General features: G+C 41.0%; 1 protein-coding gene and 1 long non-coding RNA gene across 3 annotated transcripts in view; one reads left to right on the top strand and one right to left on the bottom strand.

Annotated features, from left to right (window-relative positions):
* Positions 1 to 279: 279 nt before the first annotated feature.
* LOC122183293 lies at positions 280 to 5,300 on the bottom strand. The gene is made up of 3 exons (XR_006180202.1): positions 4,810 to 5,300; positions 4,067 to 4,265; positions 280 to 541 (listed from the first exon to the last, which is right to left on the bottom strand). It is a non-coding gene; the product is annotated as an uncharacterized LOC122183293 (long non-coding RNA).
* Positions 5,301 to 5,578: 278 nt separating this feature from the next.
* The window catches only part of SLC12A4 (solute carrier family 12 member 4), a 45,862-nt gene continuing 26,321 nt past the window's right edge, over positions 5,579 to 25,119 (top strand). Inside the window, exons 1-2 of one of the 2 annotated variants that reach the window (XM_042876911.1) lie at positions 5,579 to 5,769; positions 23,442 to 23,536. In XM_042876911.1, coding sequence (XP_042732845.1) covers positions 5,628 to 5,769; positions 23,442 to 23,536 — 237 coding nt within the window. In that variant the 5' untranslated portion in view covers positions 5,579 to 5,627. Of the gene's footprint in view, positions 5,770 to 20,133; positions 20,410 to 23,441; positions 23,537 to 25,119 lie in introns of those variants that run through there. The other variant, XM_042876912.1, reaches the window with a different exon arrangement.

The raw sequence follows: 25,119 nt of genomic DNA, 5'->3' as shown, positions 1-25,119 counted from the left end.
ACTTCTCATCCTATTTCTGTTACCTGGAAAAAGAGGCTGACCTCCACCTTGTTACAACCTCCTTTCAGGTAATTATCTTGTCAACTTACAAGCTTGACATCTACAAAGAAAACACCTTATGATGGTTGTTGGGTGTTTGATGCTCCTATGACGGGGAAAAAAAAAAAATAATTGAACCTAAAATCTTTTATTAACCTTCGCATTTATTTATAAGATGATTATGTAATTTTTGTCAGAGAAAAACAAAATTCCACAGGAGGAAAGTATTTTCATCCCAGTTCTGTTTTTCATAAACGTCAAGATCTCTGGTGACTAAGATAAAACCTTGGTTACCTGTTGTCTAGTATTATCAGATGAGCTGTTCACACAGTGAGTTCCGCAAATTGCAGAGGTGACAACCTCATTTGTATGTTGTTTGAGAAGTTGTTGCAATTCATGATTATTTTCATTCAGAGTAAAAGCAGCAAACAACCTTTCTTCTGTGCATCATATTCCAGAGGAGATATTAGACCTGGTTCAACTGCTTCTGTCATGAAAAAATCTGTCATGAGAGCCAAAAAACTGTAAAAAAAGTGTAATGAATGTTCAGCATTTAACCTACCTCACAGAAACACTGCTGCTTCTACTCATCTCAAGTGAGAGGTCGCTTCATTTTGCTCTGTTTCTGTTGATTTGTAAACTTTGCTAGGATGATTCTCTCCCTTATGGGTGGGTATTTTTCTCTGAAGTTCTTTCTCTGTAATCTCACCTCACTATTTTCATAAAACGTTTCTTTCACCTATGAAGTCAGCAGTTTTACAATGAAAGAAAGGCACGATATCTGGCAAGCAAGAATTCAGGTTTCTCTATGAGTTTTGCTGAGAAACAAAATCGATTTTAAAACGGCTAATACTAGAACTGAAGCTACTATGAATTCTCTCAGACAAATAAAATGGAAGTTTCTTCTCTGAGTCATTCATTAAAAAATAAATAGATCACAGCAAATCTAAGTGCTGAAAATCCACCTGAACTGAAAAATTTTATATTTAAAAAAAAAAAAAAAAAAGAGAGAGAGAGAGAAATGGAAGAATAAAAGGAAGCACAACAAACCACGGAATGTTTTTTCAGCTCTTAATCCTCCAATGAAAATTACTGCAATATTTAACAGTTTTAGTGGAGAAAACTTTGGTCTAGTTTGTCTTATTTTAAAGTACTAAAACTGAGTTTGAAGGGAGAAATTAAAATATTTAGGCTTAGTAATTTTTCAGTCTAAAGTGGAGTTTAATATGTATTTGTAGAAAATGTCTATTTCATGCACCAAATGCAGTTATGAGTAACTTTGAAAGTGGGGAAGGAGGAAGTTCCTTGAAGTAAACAAATTTTGATGATAAGTGGCACCATAGTGTCCTCTTGTGGTCTTTTAATACGTAAGCCATGGCATATTTTCTAGGAGAGAAACATCAAAAATGTTCCATTTCAGGTAACATATCAGCCCTTGTACAAATACAGCTTGACCTTTCTTTGCCTTACTTTTCCCCTGAAATGTCTTATGGAGAACTGTACTTTGTATCTCCCATAAAATCTCATTACTGTCTGCTCAGTTCTTAATGCATAGATGCACACGTTGTCCTCTCCAGCAGACCTCTTTCACTGACTGCTTACCATTAAATAGAAGCCAACATTTGGCAGTGAGAAATATTTCTACCAGGTTACCAGTTTCTGGCCTGCTTTGTTCATAAAGCTGGATTGATCCTCGGATGTGGAGAAGCAGGAATGTGCTGAAAACGGAAGCTCACTGTGATCAAATCCTAGCAGTGAATTTGCAGGATTTCTGCCAAGCCTTGTGTTCAGTGGAGCTGTACCTTGGCTGTGGCATGTTTTGTTATGACAGCTTTTCTGATGGTCAGCACTAGGCTGCTTGTCACCCAATTACATTTGAGTGGGGGAAAAAGTCCCTTAAAACAAATAAATTACGGACTCATTGCGGTACGTATTCCAGCACGACATGATGGGGCATCTGGATCCCCTGCAATAACCCTTTAAATTCCTTAGAGCAAACCATCATAGCCCAAATAGAATACTTCCAGCCTGTAGTACAGCTGAAGTTGTGGTATTTAAATATCTGTATTTATGTGTTAGCTTTAAAACTTGCAAGTATTTGTTCCTTCCAGGAAGTAGGAAACATAAAAGCCATCTCCAAACACAGTTTCTGATGCTGGGTTGTCTTATCTTTAAATAGCAAATCATTTCCACTGTGAAGGAGTTGAAACGCTGTTATGTTTTGTTGTTTGTTTCTTGTTAACGTTGCACACTGCAAGTCTGCAAGCTAACAGTACTCTGGGGCTCATATAAAAAGGCATTTGATGTACTACATCACCTGGTGAAGGCTGAGTCAAGCTGTGGTAACTTTACTGATAGTAATTCTGCATTCGCTTTCTCCTAGGATGAGCACAGGCGAATCGTGCCAGAAGCTGTAGATCGTCATCTGTTGGGGATGTGAAAGAACACCTTGCACTTGTAAGTCAACAACTAATGAACGTGGTATGCAGCTGCTATCTCATGCTGGAATGTAAAAGCCAAACGTTTAAAATTATTATTATTTTTTAAATACTTGAGTGGTTTCACCTGTAATATGAAGTGTTCAAGGCAAACTTGACCTTGCTTGCTTGCCCGGATGACTTGTATCAGGATCTTCAGCAGCTTAGTGAACCATCCTTCCAGAAGACTCAGTTTCTCATACAACCTTCTTCTTTGAGTTGAATTATTTAATTAGAGGTATCATTGTTTTGTACAAATGCTATAGTATTCTACATCAGCTTGTTTTTTTTTTTTTTCTTCAGTTTTGTACTGATACTAGAAACTTGTAAGGCCTGTGGTGGCTTTTTAGAAGTCAAAGTCAGTATTCATATTTAAAACAAACAAACAAACAAAAAAAAACAACACCAAAAAACCCCAGTCACTTAGGTTGAAATTTCAGTACTGTTACAACCCATATGCTAAAAAAGTTGATATAGGCAGACAGCTTCCTATCTGTAAATATTGGTGGTCTACAAATCAGTAAAAAGTCATCCTCTTCAGGCAAAAGAAATATTTTTTTTGTTTCAATACACTTGAGTATTTCCTTGGCCAAATTCTCTCCTAAAACATTTGGATACAGTTTCCATTCCAGAGAGGGGAGTTGTCTGTCTATGTGGATAAGCTTGACTTTTTTTCTTTTCCCTAATGGCATACAATTTAAGTGCCACCAGTTTAATGGCACTTAATCATTCTGTAGTGGCCTTGATACATTTTTGGTACCTAAACCAAGACAGCTCCTTGCCAGACCATTCTTCTTCCTGAACAAGAGTGGCTGCAAAAATATTAACCCTTTAAAATTCTTATAATCTCCATCTTTTCCTTTTTTCCCTCTAGGACTGCTTACTTAGATCAGAGTTCTATAAAGTCAAAAACAGAAATAAAGATACGAGACTAAGCACAAACTAAGTTACTTAATGGTAAGTTCTCATCTTGTCTTTCTATGTAAAATTCTTTGTTCCCTGTCAATTAATGATTAATTATCCTGTTTTCTTGGTGGACTCTAGACTCTCATACTTGTGAGCAGTACTGAAATGGAATTCAACCTTAAGAGGTTAAGCAGAAAATGCTACCTTTCGGTCAATTTTTATGCATTCCTCTGGGAGAAAATACATTGCTGGAGACAAGTCAGTGGAAGGAGTAGCACACCAGCATGCTTCCTGTCTGTACTAACATTTCTAAAATCAAAAGAAATGCTTTCTAAATTACCCACCCACAGGAGTTGTTACTGAGATACACATGGTCACATGAAGATACACTGTTGTCTTCCTTAACTGAGCAAAATGACACAAGTAGAATGTAATGTATATGAAAACACAGCGGTCTTAGAAGTCTTTCCGCTTGTCGGATCAGTGCTAGGAGGTGTAATTGTTCTGGCTTTCCCCAGAGGTGGTCTATCGACAAGTTTGTGTTAAGTGAACTGAGAGACCTGTAACCCCTTGGCTGCAGCCACTCCACAGCATGGATTCTGACAGTTTATTTCAAAACCCACCTAATTAAGAGTAGACATTACCTGTGAACAAAGCATTTTCCCTCTTGCTTGTCTCTCCTCTGCTCATTACAGGTTTTCTTTCTCTAAGTGACCTAAGGGTTGCCTGGTCAAAAAGGCAGGACAAATTCTTAATGTTAGAGATAAGGTTTTTCTCAGTACGAGGAGTGTTGAAAGTCTTCCCTCAGTCTCTGCCCTAGGGCTTCTATCCTCCCACAGACTCCTGTACAAAACAAAACAGAATAGTTCAGGATTGACTTGTTGCTGATTTATTAAGATGTATTTTTAATCAAAAATCTACAAAACTAGTTTGAGTTGGTACTCTGTAGTAGAACACATGTAGCAAAATGCACAAGCAGTTCTGTAAAGCTTTCTGCTCTGATGAGTGCATAATATATTAAATAGGGATCATTTTGCTTTCAAGAGTAACTTTCTAAAGCAGACAATAAATAGCATTAGCAACTATTAATTGATCTTTAAAGCCCATATGAGGATTACAACTATGAAACAGGCCGAGGTGCCTGCCAGTTTTTTTTTTTTTTTCTCACGTGCAGGCAGAATAGAATTTTGTTGCCTCGGTGACGAGGCTGAGACACAGCGGTGCCCGGCCCTATGGACCGGCGGGCTGCCATTAATAACGGTGCTGCTCCGGCTCGCATCGCCTCCTAAGCAGAGGGGCCAAGTTCATCTGTCCTGGCAGTCTGCTGCCTTAGCAACTGTCTGCTTTGCATAGGGCTAGGAACGTCGCGGCTCTAGCTAGCATTCACATTTCCCGAGAGAGGGATTTTACTCCGCGCTCCCCCAGCCTCTTTGTGCAGTCACGTTTTTCTCCCTGCCTCCCTCGGGCTTGCTGTTCGCCATGCTGTTGCTGAGGCTTTGGCGCAGCACGGATCAGCCACCCGCCGCCTGCACAAACACGGGAAACGGGGGGCAGCTGCCGCATCTGGAGCTGGAACGATATCGTTATCTGGAACGATAAAGACAAACCGGCTCTCGGGATGACAGCGTGTCTTTAATTAAGCCGTTGCCGAACAACCGAGGCCCAGGACTTAAAGTTCAGTGGGTATTCGCGAGCGTTTCTAACTGGCGTGCTCTGCTACCGCGGCATCCCGCTGCATTTTCCATCGCGGCACGGTCTCTCGGGGTTCGCGATCCCCGGGGCCGCCGGCTCCCGCGCTGCCGAGGCCCAGCAAATGGCGGCGGGGGAGGGAAGCGTCCCCCCAGGGCGCGGAGCGGAGGGAGTCCCGCCCCGCCCCGACTCCCGCCGCCCTCGGGCCCGGTGTCGCCGCGGCGGCTGCGGGAGGAGGAAGGCGCCCGTTGTCTGCGCCGCCTCCGGCCCCTCCTCCACGCCCACGCCCGGCGGCGCGACCCCCTCCGCGCGCCCCGTTTCCCGCCCGCGGCCCCGGGGGCGGCGGCCGCCGCTCCGCCTCACCGCCCCGGCGTTCGGAGGGGAATGGGTGGAGTTGAGGAGCGCGGTTTCCTGAGAGGAAGTGACCGCACGGGGCAGGAATGCGCCGCCGGCTCTGCGCCGCATCCCGCCTGCCTCGCCGCGGTGCCGCGGGGAGCTCTCTCCGCCCCGCCAGCCATGCCGCACTTCACCGTGGTGCCGGTGGAGGACAAGCACCGCGCCGAGTATGACAGCGTGGAAGGGCTGAGCTGGGTGGACTACCGGGAGCCGGCCGCCGCGCCCGCCGCCGGCGACTCCTACGACACCGTCAGCTCCGACGGTGAGCGGGCACGGCCGGGCGGGGGGCGCCGGTGCCGCTCCCGGAGCGAGCGCGGTCGGATCCCCGCTCAGACAAAGCCGGCTCTCGGGGGCGGCGGCTCCGCCGTCAGCGGCGCCTGGGCGCCGCGCGCAGCGCTGTCAGCCGGCGACGGCTCCCGGGCGGGAGGTTCCCCGGGGTTGCGGGGTCGAGGTGTGCCCGGCCGCGCGGAGGAGCCGCCCCGGGGCCTCCCCTGCTGGCCGGTAGCCCGGCGCGCCGCCGTTATCGGGCCTCCCGCAAGCCGCGGCTTCAGAGCCGATGGGGGTGCGTGGAGGTACGCTCGGATATTTTGGGCTCTCCGCCTCGAAGAAACGGGCGGTAGAGCACTCTGTTCGGTCGGATCTCGGGTGATCGCTTGCTGTTCCTGCTGCTGTTGTTACAAAACCCCTCTGCCTGGCGAGACCTTAGCCGGGCCCTGGGTGCTACAGCAAGTGCATTGTGTGCGGGAGGATTTCCCAGCTGCTCCTCTTGGGCAGCTCCGCTTTTTGTTGTTAGCCGCTAATGTATTCCGATTACAGAAGAGGTTCCTGTAAACGGGACGGGATTTTGGGCGGTGAGGAGGCTGTACGGCTTCATTAAGTAAGCGGTGTCAGCGCTCAGCCTGTCTTGGTGTTTTTCTGTAACTCAGTAAGTCAGCGTAAATAGGATGGTTGTTTCCTGTGAGAAAAGGAAGAACGCTCAGATTCAGAGAGCGGAATAGTTCTGGTAAAAAGCTGCTTCAGCTCTTTGCAGTATCTCTTGTGTTTTTTTGCACTGGTTATGTCTAGCCTTGTAACCTTTGGGAAGAGGTTCGCCTGTACTCAATGTGTGAATCTGACTTGCCCTCTGTGAATCACTTGTGATTCTAGGCAACAAAAGAAAAATCAGTAAACACCTGACCTGTTCTCCCTTGTCTGTGCTGTCAGACTTTTCGGAATGCAGGTGTTATGGGGTGCACAATGTAATTGCTGAAGGGAGCCTATGCAGCTCAGAACTCTGCTCAAGGAATGGGAAAGGTTTATTTCGCTGGATGATACTCAGCTGTCATGAGATGAATGCCAGGTTCCCAGCTTAGCACCCTGTTTGGCTCTCTTTGAATTTGTACTTCAGTGTTTCACTTTCTGACATACAATTTCTTTTCTTTTGCATAGTTTTCAAAAGAATTTTAGATTTCATGTAGGTCTCATGCCTATTACGTTAGTTCTTCCTAACCTGGGCACTTAGGAGCGATGAAAGATAAATTTTCTTTCTAATTTGTATGCTATTACAGACAATTTGAGGCGCTAGCCTTAAGGCTGTGTATGGCCTTGACTTCATTTTATGAGCAGATCTGTGTTAAGCTCATGTTACTTACTATATCATTAACATGTAAGGCAGCAACAGATGTCTTTTGTGGGGTACTTTCTTCCCTTGTTAGCTGTCCCCATGGGTTGGTTGGGACTTGTGGAAACAAGTGCTGTGGTGCAAAAGGGAAGGTCAGTCAGTTCAAGTTGTCTGTCGTTTGGGTAGCAGTGCCTGTAGGATGTGCGCGAGCAGCATGCTCTAAGTCTGTCAGTAGCTGGCAAGTTGTGGTCTGTGCTGCATGCAGAACCATGCTGCTGGAAGTCAGCTTAGTCTTTATTTTGCTAAACATCTGGAAAATCTCCATTAACGTATGGTAGTTGAGTTCTGTTTCTGTTTGAACTGTAACTGTCTTCTATTTTTTAATTTACTTTCACAGTAATTAAGTGTTGTTTCATATCCTCAGGGTATGTGTATACAGATACATTCTCTTCCCTACCTGTAGTGACAAGTGTGTTCTTCCCCACTGGCCTCTTCTGTCTTCTCTGAGGTTTCCTGGGTTATGGTTCAGTAGAGGGGAATATAAAATCTCACTCAAATTACTCCTCTGGTTCTTGGTGCTTCCTTTTATATATTGTGCAGAGCAAAGAAGCCTCTGCTACCTAAGGAAGAGCTGAAAAAACGACATGGTAGAGCTGGGTTGCTGCTGTTGAAGCCCAAGTACCTTACAGCTGCTTAATGCTTGCCAGAGCCTGCAGCGTTGATGAGAGCAGCCTTCCAGAGCTTTCTGTGGCAGCTGATTATGGGGCTCTGGAGGAATTGACTGATTGGTGTTGGTGACACCTGTGGTTCCAGATAAGGTAAACTTTAACTGAAATGCACAAATTCATAGTTTTTGATTGTGGCCCTATCCAAGTGCACATGATTCATGCTGGTGCTGTGAATGCACACATAGCTGCCCCAACAATGCCATTTGTCCAGTCTTCCTGTTCAGTCAAGTACTACCACCAAAGTCAGTATAAGAGAATTACTGAATATTTTCCAGGCAAGTGTTAGAGCAGCTTGCTAGTCAGAGTCTTATTCAAAGTCTTTTAAAGACTTCTTTGGGCTGCTCAGTTTGACTGGAGATGGGTTAAAGTGACTGAGTGGTGATATGGCCCTTCAAGCTTAGGATTGAGCATTGTTACTCAGTTCTGCATGTGAAGTAGCAGATTTGTTGGTCAGACACTCCTTGCACCATCTCTGGAGCTTATGGTTCTGAGGTCATTTCCCCCTAATCTTCTTACTCAAACCTTTATTTATCATAGCCTTGTTATTTTTCTTTCTTTTTTTTTAAATTCAACTTCACTTAGAATGTCAAGTGATGTGATGTCATCTCAGCAACACAGAAGTGAAGCCATTCTGCACCAGAATTTCTCATCAACAATTTGCCTAAGGAGATATTGGTCAGTGTGTAATAATTTAGCCTTCCCAGACAGCTTCATTGTTTGGTTGTGAATAAGCAGATCCTTCCTGCTGCTCATAATAGATTTTGACATCTTCCATTTAGAAAAAGAAGCACAAAGACTAATGCTGTGATCCTATGACAAACATGTGAGCCTTGCTTCATGGACCGGCAGGGATGAGAAATGTGAATTTGGCATCTCTTCAGTCTTTGAAACAACGCCAGTGTGTTAGGTTGGGTACACAGGGTAAGAAATGGGAAAGTGGAATCTAAATAATATTAAAAAACAAACAAATGAAAAAAACCCACAGTGAATAAGCTTTGCTGTAATAAGAATCTCAGCTTTACAGTGGTTGTACACCCTGTTAACTGAAATGAGACAACATCTTGTTTCCTGAGGGAACTTATTTATCCTCCTGTGACTTTTGTTTGTGGAAATGAGATGCTAATCAGCTTGGTGTCACTAACTAACTTTGGTCAGCTGCCGCTCTTAGTTTTTGCTAATGAATAGCTCTGCTTATGTTCCAGTTATCACATGCTTTTTTTTTTTAGCCCACATTTTTCTAACTAGACTCGAGATCTTTTCCTCATCTTGCAGTCTGCATCAGTATGCACTGTGTCCTTGTGCAGCAGCAGATAATGCCAGTCGGTTTTAATAAACTATTTTTGAACCAGAGAACATGGATCAAGAAAGTTCTCCTGTGATGACAGTTAATTTTTATTTTAAGCTTTTTCTCAGTCCACTGCTTTAAATATGAAATAATTTATTAGTAAAGGTTTTAAGTTGCTTTCAAGACTTAAGATAAAGCTGGCATAAAATACATCTGAAGGTACATCTAATGGAGTTAAGCAAATCCCTTTGCAAAGCACTTCATTCTTATATACAAATGTTTTGGCGAAGACCAGAGACAAGGTAAAGTTAGTCATAACAAATGAGATACTACAGCTAAATAGGGATGAGAGAAGTAAGTGGCTAAAAATATTTTAGGTTATCTTAAATTCAAGCTAAAATTTCTGCTAGCAGCAATGTGGGTAAGTGGTGCTGTTAGAGTTGTCATAGCAGCAGGTTTTTGCGTAAGCTCTGTGGCATGTGTGCCTTCAGCAGTATTCCTGTTGCCTCAAAACTGCAGAAAGAAGTCATGCAAGAGGGGGCTTGGGAATTTGAAGCAGAAGCTCGGAACTGTTAGGGAGAAAAATAACTTGAGAAGTACACTGATGTCAGTGAACTTCCTCTTCTTGTGAATAGTTAACTATTGGTTTGATGAAAATGGTATGGATATTGCATGTCCTTAAACCTAATTTTAATGAGGAAGGGGTTTTTTTTTCTTTTCTGTTGGGAAGAAAACAGCAACAAGAGAAACCATATTCTGCTAAGGTTTGCATCACAATTTCCTGTCTGCGTAAAGCTTAAAGTGGAATTTTGAGTCCTATGAGTACTGAATATGCCAATATTGGTTCCTGTTATGTGAAGAGATTGAGATATTTTGATTTGAGTTAATCCCTTCAACAGTGAATATAATTAATATACAGTGCTGTGGTTGTCATTGGAAATGCAGATCCTGAAAGGAGGCTTAGCAGCACGGTCATCCTTGTGAAGCCCAGTGCTTTTTTGCTCCTTGTACATTGGCAGTTAGCACAACACTGTTTGCAGCACAGAACTCCAGAATGCTTTTCTCAACAACACAGGTGCAGAGATAAGTGGGCCCTTGCTGGAGATAAGGAGAGATAAGCATGTGGTATGTGAAAAATGAAAGTGGAGAAGTGCTTTGTGACACCATTCGCTATGTGTAACGCTTGGATAGTGAAAAAGATTGTAACCTGAAAGCAAAGGAATTTTTCTAAGATCTGGTGTGACTGGCTTTCATGGAGTCCATGGCAGATACTCAAATTCCTTGATCTTCTTAGTACCATGCAGCTTTACTGAGTTAAATTCAATTAAAAAAAAATGGTTGTATAGAGGACAAAAAAGTTCAGATTACTGCATAAACGATCACTTTTGGTAAAGACATTTCTCATACCTCTAAGCTGGGCAGTGGTTAAGGCAGAGCTGGTCAGGCTGCAGCTGTCCAGCACCAAGTGGTTTGTGTGCCAGCTGCTGGCTGCAGGAGACTTCACTAAATATAGGAAAACGCGGTCCTTTCTGCGGGTTCTTTGGTATTTGAGTTATTTGGAAAAGCTCACTAGAGAATCTTTGTGATATGTCTAAGAGAGTTGAAGGCAACTCCTGTGACTGTGGGTGGACAGGTCTATATGTTGCAAAAAAAAAAAAAGGGGGTTATGAAAATAAGAATTAAAAAGGAAAAGCTGCTGCCAGTCTTTTGTAGCAGTTGGTTTACTAATGTATTTATTTTTGCTTAGGAGCACACCTCTGTTAGAAGATTAAGCAATTGCATGTGAAAGTACATGGATTTTCTATCTAAATCCCTCTGTAAATGCACACTCCTTTTGACTTGCTGAGTACCCATCCCAAGCTATTCCTCAACTATGGTTTCTTATTTTTCTTGCATGCTGAAGCGGTGTTTCTTGTTCAATCTCTGTACTTCCCTAAAGGAATTAAAATCACTCTTTGGATTAGTTATATTGTGTTTTTGGTACCTACCTCCCTCACATATAAAACTGATTTATGTTTGTTTCATTTAACTTGCCCTTACGAATTTCTGCAGGATTTCATTTCCTTAAAGAAAATACTGACATTGCCTTTCCTCTCTCACCCCAGCTGCAGCAAAATAAAGGATTACATTTTTGCCTGCTCCTAAAAGTGAGGTTTAAATTTGACTTCTGCTCTGAAGTTCTACTTAGAATGGTGGCTAAGGTACTTTGTAACCTTGTTGACTAAGTTTCAATACTTTTTGCTGTTTGATCTTGTAAAGCCTCTTTATTGGTTTTCAGTAGATATCTGTTTAAATGACGCCAAGTGAGTATTGCTGTGTTTTGTTCTTTCACTGTGCTGCTTTGGGTGATTTCTTTCAGTACAGTTCAATTTTTGTCACACGTGGAGAACTGCGCATCTGTCACTCTGGCTGCCTTAGTGAGTGCTAAGCAAACAGTACTCAAAATAGAGAAATAGCATACATCAAAAATATTAGCAGAATCTTGACAGGTATTTATTATGTTTTGTCTTTAATTATAAAGTGATTACCCGTTAGAGGATCAATCATGTGAAAGATAAATCTGTAAGAGTCATGTAGATACTAATTTAATGATGCTAAGTAGTTAATAATTACCAGAACCCTAGTAATATAAATACGGAAAATACAGGTCTTATAATCCATGTATGGCAAGCTTCTCTTCAGGGTATGAGAGCATTGTGTAAGCTGGTTTGTAGTACAGCTCTCTTCTTTTCAGAATATGAGAGGTAGCACGTGGAGCAGGTACCTTTGTTATTCAGTATTGTCATTCAGTGCACACCTATCTGGAGGTTGTTTTGCAGGGTGCATACTGCCTTTTTGTCCTGAGTTGCCCTTATTTTTTAAGCATTGCTTCCAGAGTCTCAAATTATCACTTGTGAAGTTCCTGGAGTTGAAGAAGTAGCATTTTTTCAAACAGGTCGTATAATAGAGATTTAGTTTTTTTTGTGGTAGATATTACATTTGGCCTGGAAAAAGATGGCTGGTTTTTTCCAGCAGCCTTAATACATGTCTAAGCAACAGAGGTATATGTTATGACAGTGCTGGGAATACATTTTCCCCTCAGTTATTTGCTGCTATTAAAGGTACTTGGTGGAATTTTTTTTTGAATCATCTTTTGATCTTCATTCCGCTCTGTAGAACAGAGAGGTGGGATTTAATGTGCAGAATAAAGCACTAATTGACCAAAAAGAGCTTTGATTCCATTAGCTTATGGATGAGTGGGGAAGGTTGATCACTTGGCAAAACTGCCAAGTTAGCTGTCTTTGCTCGCTGGAGGCAGCCTGAGACTTGTTGCAGATGTAAATGAAATGGCATTTTGCTAAGTGGAAGATGGAAGGCGGGTGCCAGGCTGTGCTGGGCAGCTGCAGCTTAAGGTGAGAGAGGAGACTGCTGTACTAGTGAAGGGGACAGCCGTCATACCATCTTTGTGTGGGTGGTCACTGTGCAATGGCAAGAAACCAGGAAGCTGGTTTGTGTTGGATGTGGCTTAGCAGCATTTCTGCTGCTGCTGCTCTGTTTCGGGGTTTGCCTAATCCCCTGCAAATTTGTCCCAACGGTCCATCCTCTCAAATCCAGAACAGTTAATTTGCTCAGGATGACCTGCATGCTCCTAGAGGCCCAGCTCTTTCATTGAGTGACATGTGGGCTGTAACATAACTAGGATGCAATCTATTGATTACTTTGGCAATTAGGATCAAAGCTGAAGCTTATGCTGGAGGTTGACTCGCAGGGAGCTGCAGCAGGGATTGTATAACAAGACCCTGGGAGAGGAGAGATGACGCAGGCTCTGTTTAGGACAGAGGCATGCTGTACTATGTATAGGTTCAAGCTAATTAAGCTTGAATGAAACTGGTGGTGTTTTTTTTTTTTTTTTTCTATAGCCTAATTACCATTTTTCGTTTTCCTGTCTATAGCCAGAATTTGTTTGTGTTGTAGCATTTAGAACACCATTCAATCGTCAGAGGTATCTCCATAGAGCCATTTAGGCTAAACTTCTGCCTTTCAGTTCCATGTCAAAGAAAAAATAGGGATTCTTATAGTGTGCCATGGGAAACCACTTATTTGCTGATTGAGGGTAACTTCTAAGGAGGAGCCACTTGTTGAGACTTGCTCTTGCATACTTTATATTGCTGATTGCTGCAGCAAAAAGAAATAAAAAATGCCCTGGAGTAAAATTATTTTTCATAAAATTATTGATAGTAATGCAGCCTTGTGTTATAACTCTGCGCTGTTGATCTGAGCAGCCCCAAGCGTAGTCACTGTGCAAAGTCCATTTCTGCATTTCCGTGTAGGAGGTCGGGCCTGAGGCAGGCCCTGAGCAGTTCAAGGAGACTTTATGGTTGCTGTGCTCTTTGATGAAGGATAGTGCATAACTGCTTCTCTTCTGTTTTCTACTTTTGTGTTCGGAAGCTTTGTCGTCCTGATCCACTTTGTATAAGTTTGTATTCAAAGCTGATACATAATACTAAAGTAGATGTTCCCTGATGGTTCTGCATGTCTAATTTCAGAACTGACCGCTCCCGAACATTTTCTGATTTTCCTCTGCTAAGGTCATTACTGTCCAGTCTGTCATTTTTACAATATGAAATATTCAGCAGGAATACTAGTTTAAGGTATTTTGCCACTTCTCCCTGGGATTTCTTCCTTTCCTTACATTCATAATTTGTATTTGGTATCCTGTACTGGGCATGATTTCCAGAGCACAGCTGTTTCTGGAGTACCTGAAGCAAACTCTGCCAAGCTTATCCAAATTCAGTTCTAGTACAGATATAACTTAGAGGGAATTTACACTGCTCAAGCAGAGACAGATCATTCATTTTTTATGTGTCTGTATTTTCCAGAGAACACAGCAGCAATGTCATGGATAAATTTCAGGGACGTGTCAGCCAAATAGGACAGGAAAAACCCAATACTGACTAACCAGGCAGTAGGATATTTATGTGCCTTTTCATAAGATATCCCCCAGTGTACACGCAGGAAGCTTTAGAGCTGTAACTTAAGGCAACGTGCTGGGAATAATTTTTAATGTGGTGCTTTGCCTTTGCCCTCTTTGAAGATGCTGTGATCTGGGTTTTTTGGTAGAAGCATACATTTAGCAGGGCTGAGCTCCACCACGTGTCCATGAGTTTCTTCTGACCAGCCTTCTCCTGCATGTACTCGATTTAACTCCTGACTGGTGGAGCAGAAGAGAAGTGAACCAGTATTACCTGTTGCCCCGTGAAGAGTCTCCATGTGTTGTCACATGCTGCTCTCAATTTGCTCTGATGCTCTTGCAAACTGACAAACGTTCTGTAAAACAATGGTAAAAGCCATTGCTTTTTCCAGACACCTGGCTTTGTCTTGTTTTGTGCTGTGCTGCAGCATGTAGTATTTTGTGCTATTTCAGAAAAGCTACAAGCTCTGGATAATTGTGTGCAGGAATATATATATATATATATGTATATATATATACATATATATTACCAGTAATGTGGTTTGTTGCTTATCATATAAGCAATGTCTCCACCCTCCAAATTTTTTTGATAGGGAGGGAGTGATTTCTTTGCTTGGAGATGTCCCAGGCTGAATTTGACTTTTTCAGCATTTTGTAAGTATTGTAACCAATGGAGCAGTGAGGTTTGTTTTTTATTTTAGCACCACACGGAAAAATCAGCTCTTCATCTTTGGTGCCTACAGAAGCATAGCTCTTTTTTTGTCCTTCTGCTTACCACCAGCAGCCCTCTTTGGCTAAAAATTAGTAAATAATTTTCAGTGCAAGAAAAATGTTACTAACTCCTTTCTATACGAATTAGTTGAAAATGAATAAAGCATTTGGAACTTAAGTATAAGCTGTAACTGATTAGAGATGTGTTCCCACTGTCTTTCAGGAATGGACAGTAAATGTGTGTGCATTGTGCAATGCAATGCATAAAATGTACAGGCATTCTCAAAGTAATTTAAACCTTTTTCAGTCATTTTATGTATGTCTGGAGATACAAAGCACTCTTGCCTGTATCTCCATTAGTTCTGTGTGTTCTCTGTAGGAAGTTCTCTGAGCTGTTCCCAGCTGCTTGTTCTCACTCCATGGCTTCTAGTTGTTGTTATTTGTTTTGGCATATGTTTTATTTCTTACATGTGTTCATCTTTCTTCCTGTGGTCAGCTGAGTGGGTTACGAGGCTGAAAACAATTTCCCTTATTTGATATCAAAGAGAAAAGTGAAGTAAATTTTGCATGGAACCTATATGCCAGTCTCACAGATGCGTGTTGGTGTCTCAGAGAAACTGGGATTGCTTTTCTGCAGGGAAAGAGGCTTTCCCTGAGACAGGGATAGCAATAACATGTTCCTTGCTGTATTTTGACACAGGGTGTGTTCTATCTGAGATGCCTTCATGCGTGTGAGGGGACTGAGTTTCGGGGATGATAGTCGTGAGAAATGATTTGGAGTTTTTCCACATGAAGGAACCTCTGAAGTGTATTATAAAAACAACCTTTGTACTTCACTGTAGTGTTTTTCAGCTGGCAATGAAGAGTTAGATTATGACAGCTCTGAAGCAGTGTGTGAGTTCCTAAATCCATTTTCTCAAAAGTGACTTGGCATTTTAATCACAGGCATTCTTGGTGATTGCTGGATAAAGGAGCTGGTGTGGTGTGTGTGGTATTTGGAAGATTACCTTATAAACAAACAGAATGCATGGGGTTCTAGTAATTGTGAACTACTTAAAACCATTGTTAGTATCTACATGTCTCTTATATAAGCCTCCATTTCATTGTACAGATTTATTTATTTTGTTGCATCTTTCATATGATTTATCCCCTAATGGGTAATCATAGTAAAAGTTATTGAAGATGGAAAGAAATACATCACTGTATTCACTTGAAAGCTGAAATGCCCGGAGGGCAAACGTCACAGAGCTGTAATTTTCATGGCATTAGCTAGTTTAAAATGCTGTCTGATTCCACACTAAGCAAGCAGCAGATTTGTGGCTCACACTCTTCTGAGTAAGTGTGCAAACAGCGTGCAATGTGCCTCTTGGACGTGGCTGAGTCCAATTTCACAAACAGCGTTTTCAGTAAGATCTTGATATTTGCCTATTTTCTCACTATTTAAAAGATTATAATGCCAGGATTGTATCAGCGTTGGCTTAGCTTTCTTTAAGGAACCCTTTTGTTTCCTGAAAGAGATCAATTCCATTCAGCTCTGCAGGCAGCAGTCACTTTGTCAGAGGAGGTAGAAAAACTTCTTTTGGGAATACAGTATTAAACTTGTCTGATCCTCAGGACTTGCCAGAGAAGGCATTTTCTAAAGCATGCACTAAAAGCAGAAAGAAGAATAATGGTAAACCAAATTACTGCAAATGGCAAAGAGTTATTGCTGAAGGGTAAGTACTTCATGTTGATATTAATATCCACAGAGGATTATAGTGTTCTGAAGCTATCAGTGTATCTTAACTGAAGAGTGAAATCATTGTACTTTCTGAAACAGTGGGCTATTACATTGCTAAATCCTTTGAGTTGCGAAGTATTAGCTAATTTGTTTGGTAGAACTGATCCCTAGCCTAGATTTGCAAAGTAGTAGAAGACCAGTAGTAATTTCATGCCTTTTTATTTAGGGAGAAATCAGCTATCTCTGCTTCACTGTTCATTTAGTTATTTACTTTGCTGCAGCCTAAGTGTTGTGTAGGTTGTGTGGGAAAGCTTTGTCTCTTTCCTTCACGCAGACCAGAAACACAGTGTTTGGAACTCTGAACTGTTTCAGAAGAACTAATATATTATCAGCAATACAGCTTTTAACTTTGGTAAAACCGTGCTTTGTGTAGCTTTTGCAGGTGCTGAAGCTGGTGAGTGTAAATGTGTAGGTATCTGCAGTGTAGTGCTTAAGAAGCACACCTTCACTTGTCGGGGTAAAATCCAGTAAATACAAAATTTTAATGAGAGTGCTAATCCATAGTGAAGTAAATAATGTTATGTGCTAGTCTTATAGCAGTGAATGAGCAAATTACACTCTTAAAAATACCCAGAAGTATCAATAGTTTGGCTTTCAACTGCAGATTCTTCTAGAAGTAAACATCCAGCTGTGGCATATGAGAGTTCAGTATTGTCAGTGGAAGTGGTAGTTTGAGCCTGCTTAAAGCACTGTTTCCTTTTGCTGCCTAAAAGCTGTCTGGGTAGAGATCACTGATCTGCCCTTTCATTCTGCTGTTCTCTCCTCCCACGCAGCCTTGTTGCATGCATTGCTATCTTAACATGGTGGTCCCTTCATGCACTTTAACTATTTTAGTACTTTGCTGCTGAAGGCAGAGGTATCAGGGTTCTTGAACTGCTTGGAAAAGACAAGAAAATTATTCTGGCTTTTCTGTTCAGCAACACTCAGTTCTGCAGAACTTCACTGTTATTGTATGGTATGAGGAAAGCTATCTGAGCATTGCACAGCCTTTATCAGGGAACCGAGTTTTATCTTGTGGTACAGTTGTTTGGGGAAGTATTATCACTACTAACACTTGGAATTTGCTTTGTCAAAAACTGTCACAACGGTTCCTCTTAATAACAACAAACAAATTGAAAAAAGAACCACAACAAAACAACAACAAACCCTGAAGTGTAATGGAAATGGGTTTGGACAGCTTTTTTTTAATGGAAGTTTAATCCTTAAAGCTGTGAACAAATGTCTGCACAAAATTGCATTGACTAATAAAACTATTTGGTTGTGCAGTAAAGAAATATTCTACCTGAATATAATTTGTTTGCAGCAATCCCATTGTTTCCATAACTTTTCCTGCTCTAGAATATCCATCATGTGTGTATCCATTTGCATCCTTGGGAGTCCTTCGGAGAACAATAAGTCTAGCAAACTGTTCTGTTTTTTGGGGCAAAATTTCCAGCTGAATTCTGGATAATTTTCAGCTTGCCAATATGCACGTACAGGGGATGCTCTCCAGGGGTCAACAGATTGAGCTGTTTTGTCCTGACTAAAGAGTGAGGTACACGATTAGTTGAACGTAACTGCCTAGTGTTTAGATAGCTGAAATTAGGCTAAAGGAATCCCATTCCAGCTGTTTGTGTATCCATTCTAGTTTCTAATTGTTAATTTGTAGATGGAATACTAAAACTATAAGGGATAGATTAAATATATAAGATGTAGTAATGTTCTCTGTGCATGAAAACCTCTCCATTTATCTCTAGCTGTCACAGGCTTTGTGACCAGTGATGTTTGAAAAGTGCTGCTAGCTGCTGTGCAGCCTGTCTCATTACAAAAATACTTTTGCTGTAGTGCGCAGAAAGGAACCTGTATGTGTATAGTAAAATTACAAACAAGACATTAACTCTTATACTGCTCCAGAAATGAAACTGTGTTGTGGGAGAAGACTTTAATTTGAGCTTCTGTTTTTTTAGTGAATCTCTGCTGTTCCTCAGTTATGAAGAGGTAAATGAACCAACAAGTTCCTTCCTTTTTCAGACCTAACACTTCAGTTCTAGCTCTGATTTCAAAGGATGTAATACATAAATTAAGAATTAGAATTGTTACTTTAGGCAGGGAGAATGGTGGGCACTCAGTACATTGTCATCACAGCTTGTAGCTGTAACTGGGGGCTTTGTCCAGCTTGCCTGCCCTGCAAAGCACATCGGAGAGACTGGGTTCCTCTTGAGATGCTCTGAGTGCAGGTGTGATGGGAGGATGGTGTATGTGCCTCTGCTGACTTTCATTTAATCAACCCAGATATATGCCTGTAAAAGCAAAGTAGTGTGGATTTGTGATCAAAGTGCTCTTGGGAATACTTTTTAAAAAGTTTTAAGATGAATTTGCATTACTGTATTTTTCCTTGTTCTATGTGTTGCTTAGACAAAAGCTAGTCGTACAATGTCCATCTGTGCCTTCAGCACGCCTTAACTTGTCATGTAGATAAAGCACCTTGTAAGATGGATAAATAACTCTGTAAGAACTAGCTGAATGTTTCTGGATTAGTCATGTCCAAAAGGATATACTAATTTCATTTAACTGAGCATGATGAAGGACTAGGGGAGTGGTAGTTTTCTTTCAGGGAGTTTAGGAACTGACAATAGAAGAGAACAAAACCTTAACAGGTGAAGTCATGCAGCTGCTCCTGCCAGCTTCTCAAAGGGATGATTATTCTTGTACCAGTCTGGCTGAGTACACTTTATCACCGTGAAGCTTCCTGGTCTTTCTGTACGATAGTTGCACTGTGCCTAATTGTTTGGCTTCCTTTTATACTTGCTGATCTGTCATTCTTATCGTTATTTTAGCCTTTATCTGTAGTTTTCCTTGAATTCTTTTTTTTTTTTTTTAATCCTTCACTAACCAAAATGCAATGGCTTTCAACGAAGTCTTGTGCATACAGCGTTCTAGTGAGAAAACTTTCTCCATCCCAGTGTGTCCAGAAACAACACAATAATGTGGACACTGTCCTCTGTTCTTAGCCTTCTCCAAAAAGCTTAGGTGTCTAAGACAATAACAAAATAAAACCTGTCCACCGACTGCCTGGTGCAGCTCTGCCACCATGGCAACCAGGTAAATGTTGGGTAAAGATTTGGACATCCTTTAATTATTTTTGTTTTGTCTCCTGGGCTTATGTGTTTGCATGTATAGGAGCGTGCATACTTAGGATTTTTAGGTTTTGTTTCATTGGACATCTTTGAAGTTTTATGGAACGCATGTGATTCACACGATGAATGATGTTCTGTAGACCTGTGTCCATGCCTGGGTGGGTGAGCTGTGAAAAGCTCAGGGAACTGTGATGGAGAACTGAAGATAGACTGTACAATTGAAGTGGTGGCTGTAAATAGAATGATTTGGTTTGGAAGAGAATTGGCAGGATTCAGAAGGTATTAATAATTTAATAATTAAGAAGCCTTCATTATTGAAAGATAGTGAAGACTGAGAAGTAATGAAACAAGTGAAAACATCAACCAAATTGGAATGTAGTTTACATACCTAAAAATAATAATAATTTAAAAAAATTAGTTAGGAATTAAGGCAAATAAATTATTCTCTGTTGCAGAGTATGTAGCTCTCTCTTTATGAAACGTTCCATGCAAAACAGTTGCATCATGAAAGCTAACACTGCATAGCTACTGTCCAAGACCAAAGGCTCAGTAATTAAGGATGTGGAAAACAGTACCTGTGTCACGAGATGGTGCTTATCCAGGAGACTTCATGCTTCAGAATGTAAGCTATCCTCACGTGATGCTGGGGCAAGAATTCCCTGGCGTGTCTTTCCGAGGTCACCTCCGCTCTCTTCCAAAACTAACGGAGATAACAAGCTCTTCCCATGCAAGTAAGTCTGTTTGAAGGTGCTGGTATTGCTCATTGGCAAACAAAATATACTGGACAAATATTTTATTGTATTTTGTATTACATGCTTTGCTACGCTCCATCTGATTTTATTTTGGTCAAAGGACACTTGTGATTCTTGTTGAGGAAATTGGAAATGGAATATAGAAATCACTAGAGGAGATCAGATTAATACTTTGGTGATGTGTTTTAGAATGTGTATGAAAGGCAGAGACTACACTGAATGTACAACAGTTAGTGAAGTTGATTTTGGCTACCATTTAATTAGCTTTTCTTAACTTTTCAATATAGTACTCTTTTTGATGTGGGACACAACTTTGCAGCACCCAGATCCACCTATTGGTAAAATTAAAAGATTGATGTCCTTCCACAGAATCTGAATGTAAACTTACCATGCCTGAAAATGGAGGATATGGAGCACAGTGTTTGAGAAGGGAGTTAATGTTCATAGAGAAAAACACGCCCTAGCAATTGCAAAAAACAATACTCTAATTCCAGTCACTTGTTTTACTGATTTTTCTATTGCAGTTAGCTTTGTTTGGGCTTCCATTGGGCAGAAAGGTACCCAGAGCAATCCCACCAAGGAATTAAATTCAAAAGGAAAGGCAAGAGGGAAGGAGTTTGGGGATGCTAGAAAACACAAATGGTGAATAGAGAGGAGTCAGATGTTCTTTTTGAGAGAGACGTAGAGCTTCTGAAGAGTCCAATTGTGAAAAATTCTGAAGTGGAGTAAAATGAAGATGTGTGGCCTGGCATTTTGAAGGAGCAAAGCAATTGTCATCTGATCTGAAAATCTGGGATTGAATGTATGGGTTGTCTTGACAACGGCGTGATTTAATATACTTAAAAAAAAAAAAAAAAAGCTCTATAAGCATTATAAATAATGGAATACCCATTTTGCTTTCGAGACAGTGATAAGCAGGTTCTGTAAGGTGAAAGAATAAAGAAATCCAGGACATCAAATAATTTTTAAATATTATTTTTATTTAAAAAAAGAAGAGTTACTGAAGTGAGTACGTAAGAGGTGAGAAAACAAAGTGTAATGAGGTACTGCACAGACTAAACTTCTCAATTTTGTTAGTCAAATAGACCGCCCATTTTCAATTTCATAAGTAAAAGTTGTGACTCAATTTCCTCAGCAAGAATAGCAACTGTGCTTTGATCAAAATAGAATAGAATGGACTTCAGCACAGCATGCAATATGTACTGCAATAAAATTGGTCTAGTATGCTCTCTTTGCCAATCAAAGACCTAACGCATACAGTAAGCAAGCAATTATTATGGCTTGTTTACTAAATATTTGTCTCACTGGAATTGAAAAACAAGTAATTTTCATACTGTGTTGCTAAGCCTACAGTTGTTTTTTCCAAGTCATGCGGAAATTTTACGATATACAGCAACATCAACATCTCTTACACTGTATTAAAGTGTGCAGGTAGTCTGAGCCCACTTGTGCAAGGCAGCTGCTGTGTCACATTTTGGTGTTGTGAGAACTGTGAGAAGAGCAATAGGCTCATAATCACAGTGCACTGCTATCTACAAGTGCTTATGGTCAGCTTGATGGTTATTGCAAAAACTTACTAAGACATCTGTTGTTTGTGGTTTCTTGTTTTCCCCTAACAGCTTTGCCTGAAGCACCTGTGTGCAGCTTCAAGCAAGCAGCGCTTCTTCCCTCGCATTACTTGCCCTCAGTAAGAACAGCACTGACATCTGTCCTATTATTTTGCCCATAGCAATTACTTGTAACAGCGTGGTGGTATATGCTGGTCCATGTGAGTAGGGGAGGAGTTGTGTGTTTGCCTTCTAGATTAATTCTGTAAGTTGATTTAGACTTCAAAATGCAGAAATGCGTTCGCTCCTGTTATGCTAAATTATTTTAATATGGCCTTTTTCAATTGGTTACCATAGTTGTTGAAAACATGCACCAAAAAATCCGGATCTTTAATCTTGTGCTTTTTATATATTCAGTGTGTTGTACTTCAGCTTGCATTTGAGACAATCCATTTTTCCTTTCATTTTCAATTTCTTTAGTGGTTACTGTTTTTGTAAAGAGAAAGATCATTCCTTGGATTGATTTTCTCTTAAGGAGACACTCTTGGAAATCTTAGTTTGTATTGGCTGAAAGAGCAGGGAGGGAAGAGTTATAGGCAAAAGAAAGGAATTTTTGTAAGGGGAGCCACAGGTCAGAGAACTTATTGCTGGAATCAAGTTCATTTTTTTTCTTTTTAATTTTGGCAGAGATAATTTTGTATCATTGTGCCCTTTATTCATTTAATTTCTACCTATTTCAGAAAGATCTACTGATCTCTCAGGTTGTCTTATGCCTTACTTTTACTATATCTGATGTTAGGTCTTAATCTGAAAGAATTAGAGGAGTGAAGAACGCGCAGCCTGCGTTCAAAACACAATAAGGATAAGGCTTCACAATGCTTCATGAAGTGAGCATGTTTTGAGATCTAGAAATTAGTTGGCATGGGTGGGGGAGGGGGGAATAAAAAAGAGAAGAAAAGAGTCGGAAAAAGAAAAGAGGTTTCTGGTTAATATTTACAAGTATTGTAATAACAGAGTTTGGTCTTGGTATTGTTCAGTTTCATTAGATCTACCCAGTGTGTTTGCACATGGTGCCCAAACGGTTCTCTTGGCTTCAGTAGTGATTTCCGGGTGCGAAAGAAGTGTCTTTTCATTTGTCACAGCTCTGTGTAAGAAGCAGTTATCAAAGGAAACATTTGAGAACAGAGGTGCTGACAGCAGTGTAGCTGTGCCCCTGCTTGTACGCTTTGCTTTGCGGTGACTTGCTCATCTGCTTTACTGAAAACAGGAACAGAAACAGAAGAAACTCCTTTGTCAGAGTAACAGCTCTGATATAGGTTCTGTTGCATAACATGAGATACTAAAACAAAACAGATTAAGTTGAACAAACAAGTTTATTCCCTGTGGTTTCTGATGTCAGCGTTGAAAAGTTTCCTTGGGAATTCTCTTGCTCTTTCCAAAACCTATTTCTTTTTTTCTTTTCAGGTCATGGCAACCATAAAGAAAACAGCCCTTTTCTCAACAGTTCAGAAGCCAGCAAAGGAGGTGATTACTATGACAAAAATCTGGCCCTGTTTGAGGTAATTTCTGACTGTTTTTCACAGTTTTGATGTGATTTGTGATCTTCCAAACCGGGAGGGACTGAACACATTTATCATTCAGTGGAATGTGGAGCATTGCAAAGGCTCAGGTGCTTTGGTACCTAACTCTCACTGATGGGGAACCTGATATCTAAAAGCCTTGGGTGTGTTTAAGTCTATAAAGTACTAAAACATAATGGTAGCAGAAGTGACCTGAGTAGTTTAAACAGCAAAGCTGTGGTTACACCAGCTGGACCCATACAAAATTGAGCACAGTCGTCCTCCTCACCTCACTGGCACTGCAGTAAGTGAAAATATGTCATGGTCTGCTAAGACCAAGTTTCTAAAAGGTATTTTCAGAAGTTGAGGTTCTGGGGAGCAGTGCAGAGAGTATGTGATCAGCTCTGCAGCTGTTTTCCAGCAAAGCTCCTGAATAATGGCTTCACAGCCATCCTGGGAACTTGCACCCTATGTTTCACATGCTGGGAACTCAGCTCCTATGCCCAGCCAGGTTGACCCCTGCAGAGTTCAGCTGTGTGGCACTGAGCCTAACACATACTTATGTGCCTGCTGCCCTGGAAACACTACAACTTTGTTTTTATGGCAGTGTGCTTGAGCTAAAGACTTTGAAGCATGCTCCCAGCTCTGGTGTCTCCTTCCTCCAAAGCACAGTAAATTTGTGATCAGGATGAACTCACTTGCATGTTGTGGAGGGCTGGCAGTTTGTGGAATTTGATCTGCTGTTACTTACACGCCTGCTTTTCTCATAAGCAACAGCACAGCAGGACTGCAGGCTGTTTCTGTACTACTAAAGAGGAGGAACAGAACATCCCAAAGGCTATGCTGCCCAACTGAATGGGGAGCATGTTACCTCAACCTCTTTCTGGAAGTAATCATAACCAGATTTTTGAAGATGAAACCTGTAGATTTCACAGATGAGATCTGAGGAAGGAGTAAGAAAAGGGATACTTAGCTCATGGCATCCTTTCAACCGTTTGGAGTGGGTTTATGCATCAGATCCTCCTAGAAACTGTTCGTGACAACACATGAAGATACGATAAAGCTCCAGACAATGAAATCTGTCTTAATCAGCTTTTTATTTTCTGTATAGAGAGTAATTTCTCTTTGCCTTGCATTACATCTTGTGTAATTTGACATGTAAAGCATTTCAGTTTCAGAGAGAGAGAGTAAGGGAGTGACTTTGTCCTGGTTTTGTTTCTTTGCAGGCTAGCTGTTTCACTGGGCTGCTTTTTTTTTTTTTTTTTCTTTTCTTCTTTGTCTGAGGAAAGTATTTGTTTGCATGGAGAAGCCACAGATTTGGCCTTGAAAATGCTTTCAGAAGCAGATGTTGGATGGGAAGAATGTAAAACTGTGAGGCACTGCAGATGTGGCTTCTGGGATTTAAAAAAAAAATAAAATCTAGATCCACATAAATAAGATTACAAAGTTTGAAAAATATAATAAAACAATCAGACCTCAGTCTGCAATGACGTTGCTGCCTTACTTGTAAACTTGACCCTTTTAAAAGTGTATCTCTTTTTGTCAATTATGTTAGAGCTGCATATAAGGCATGTATTCAATTT

The sequence above is a fragment of the Lagopus leucura genome, unplaced genomic scaffold (genome assembly GCF_019238085.1).
Source record: "Lagopus leucura isolate 7727_CA_CO unplaced genomic scaffold, USGS_WTPT01 Super-Scaffold_100017, whole genome shotgun sequence".
Lineage (NCBI taxonomy): Eukaryota > Metazoa > Chordata > Aves > Galliformes > Phasianidae > Lagopus > Lagopus leucura.
The sequence above is the reverse complement of the archived record's forward strand: the minus strand, read 5'-3'. Positions and strand labels throughout refer to the sequence as shown.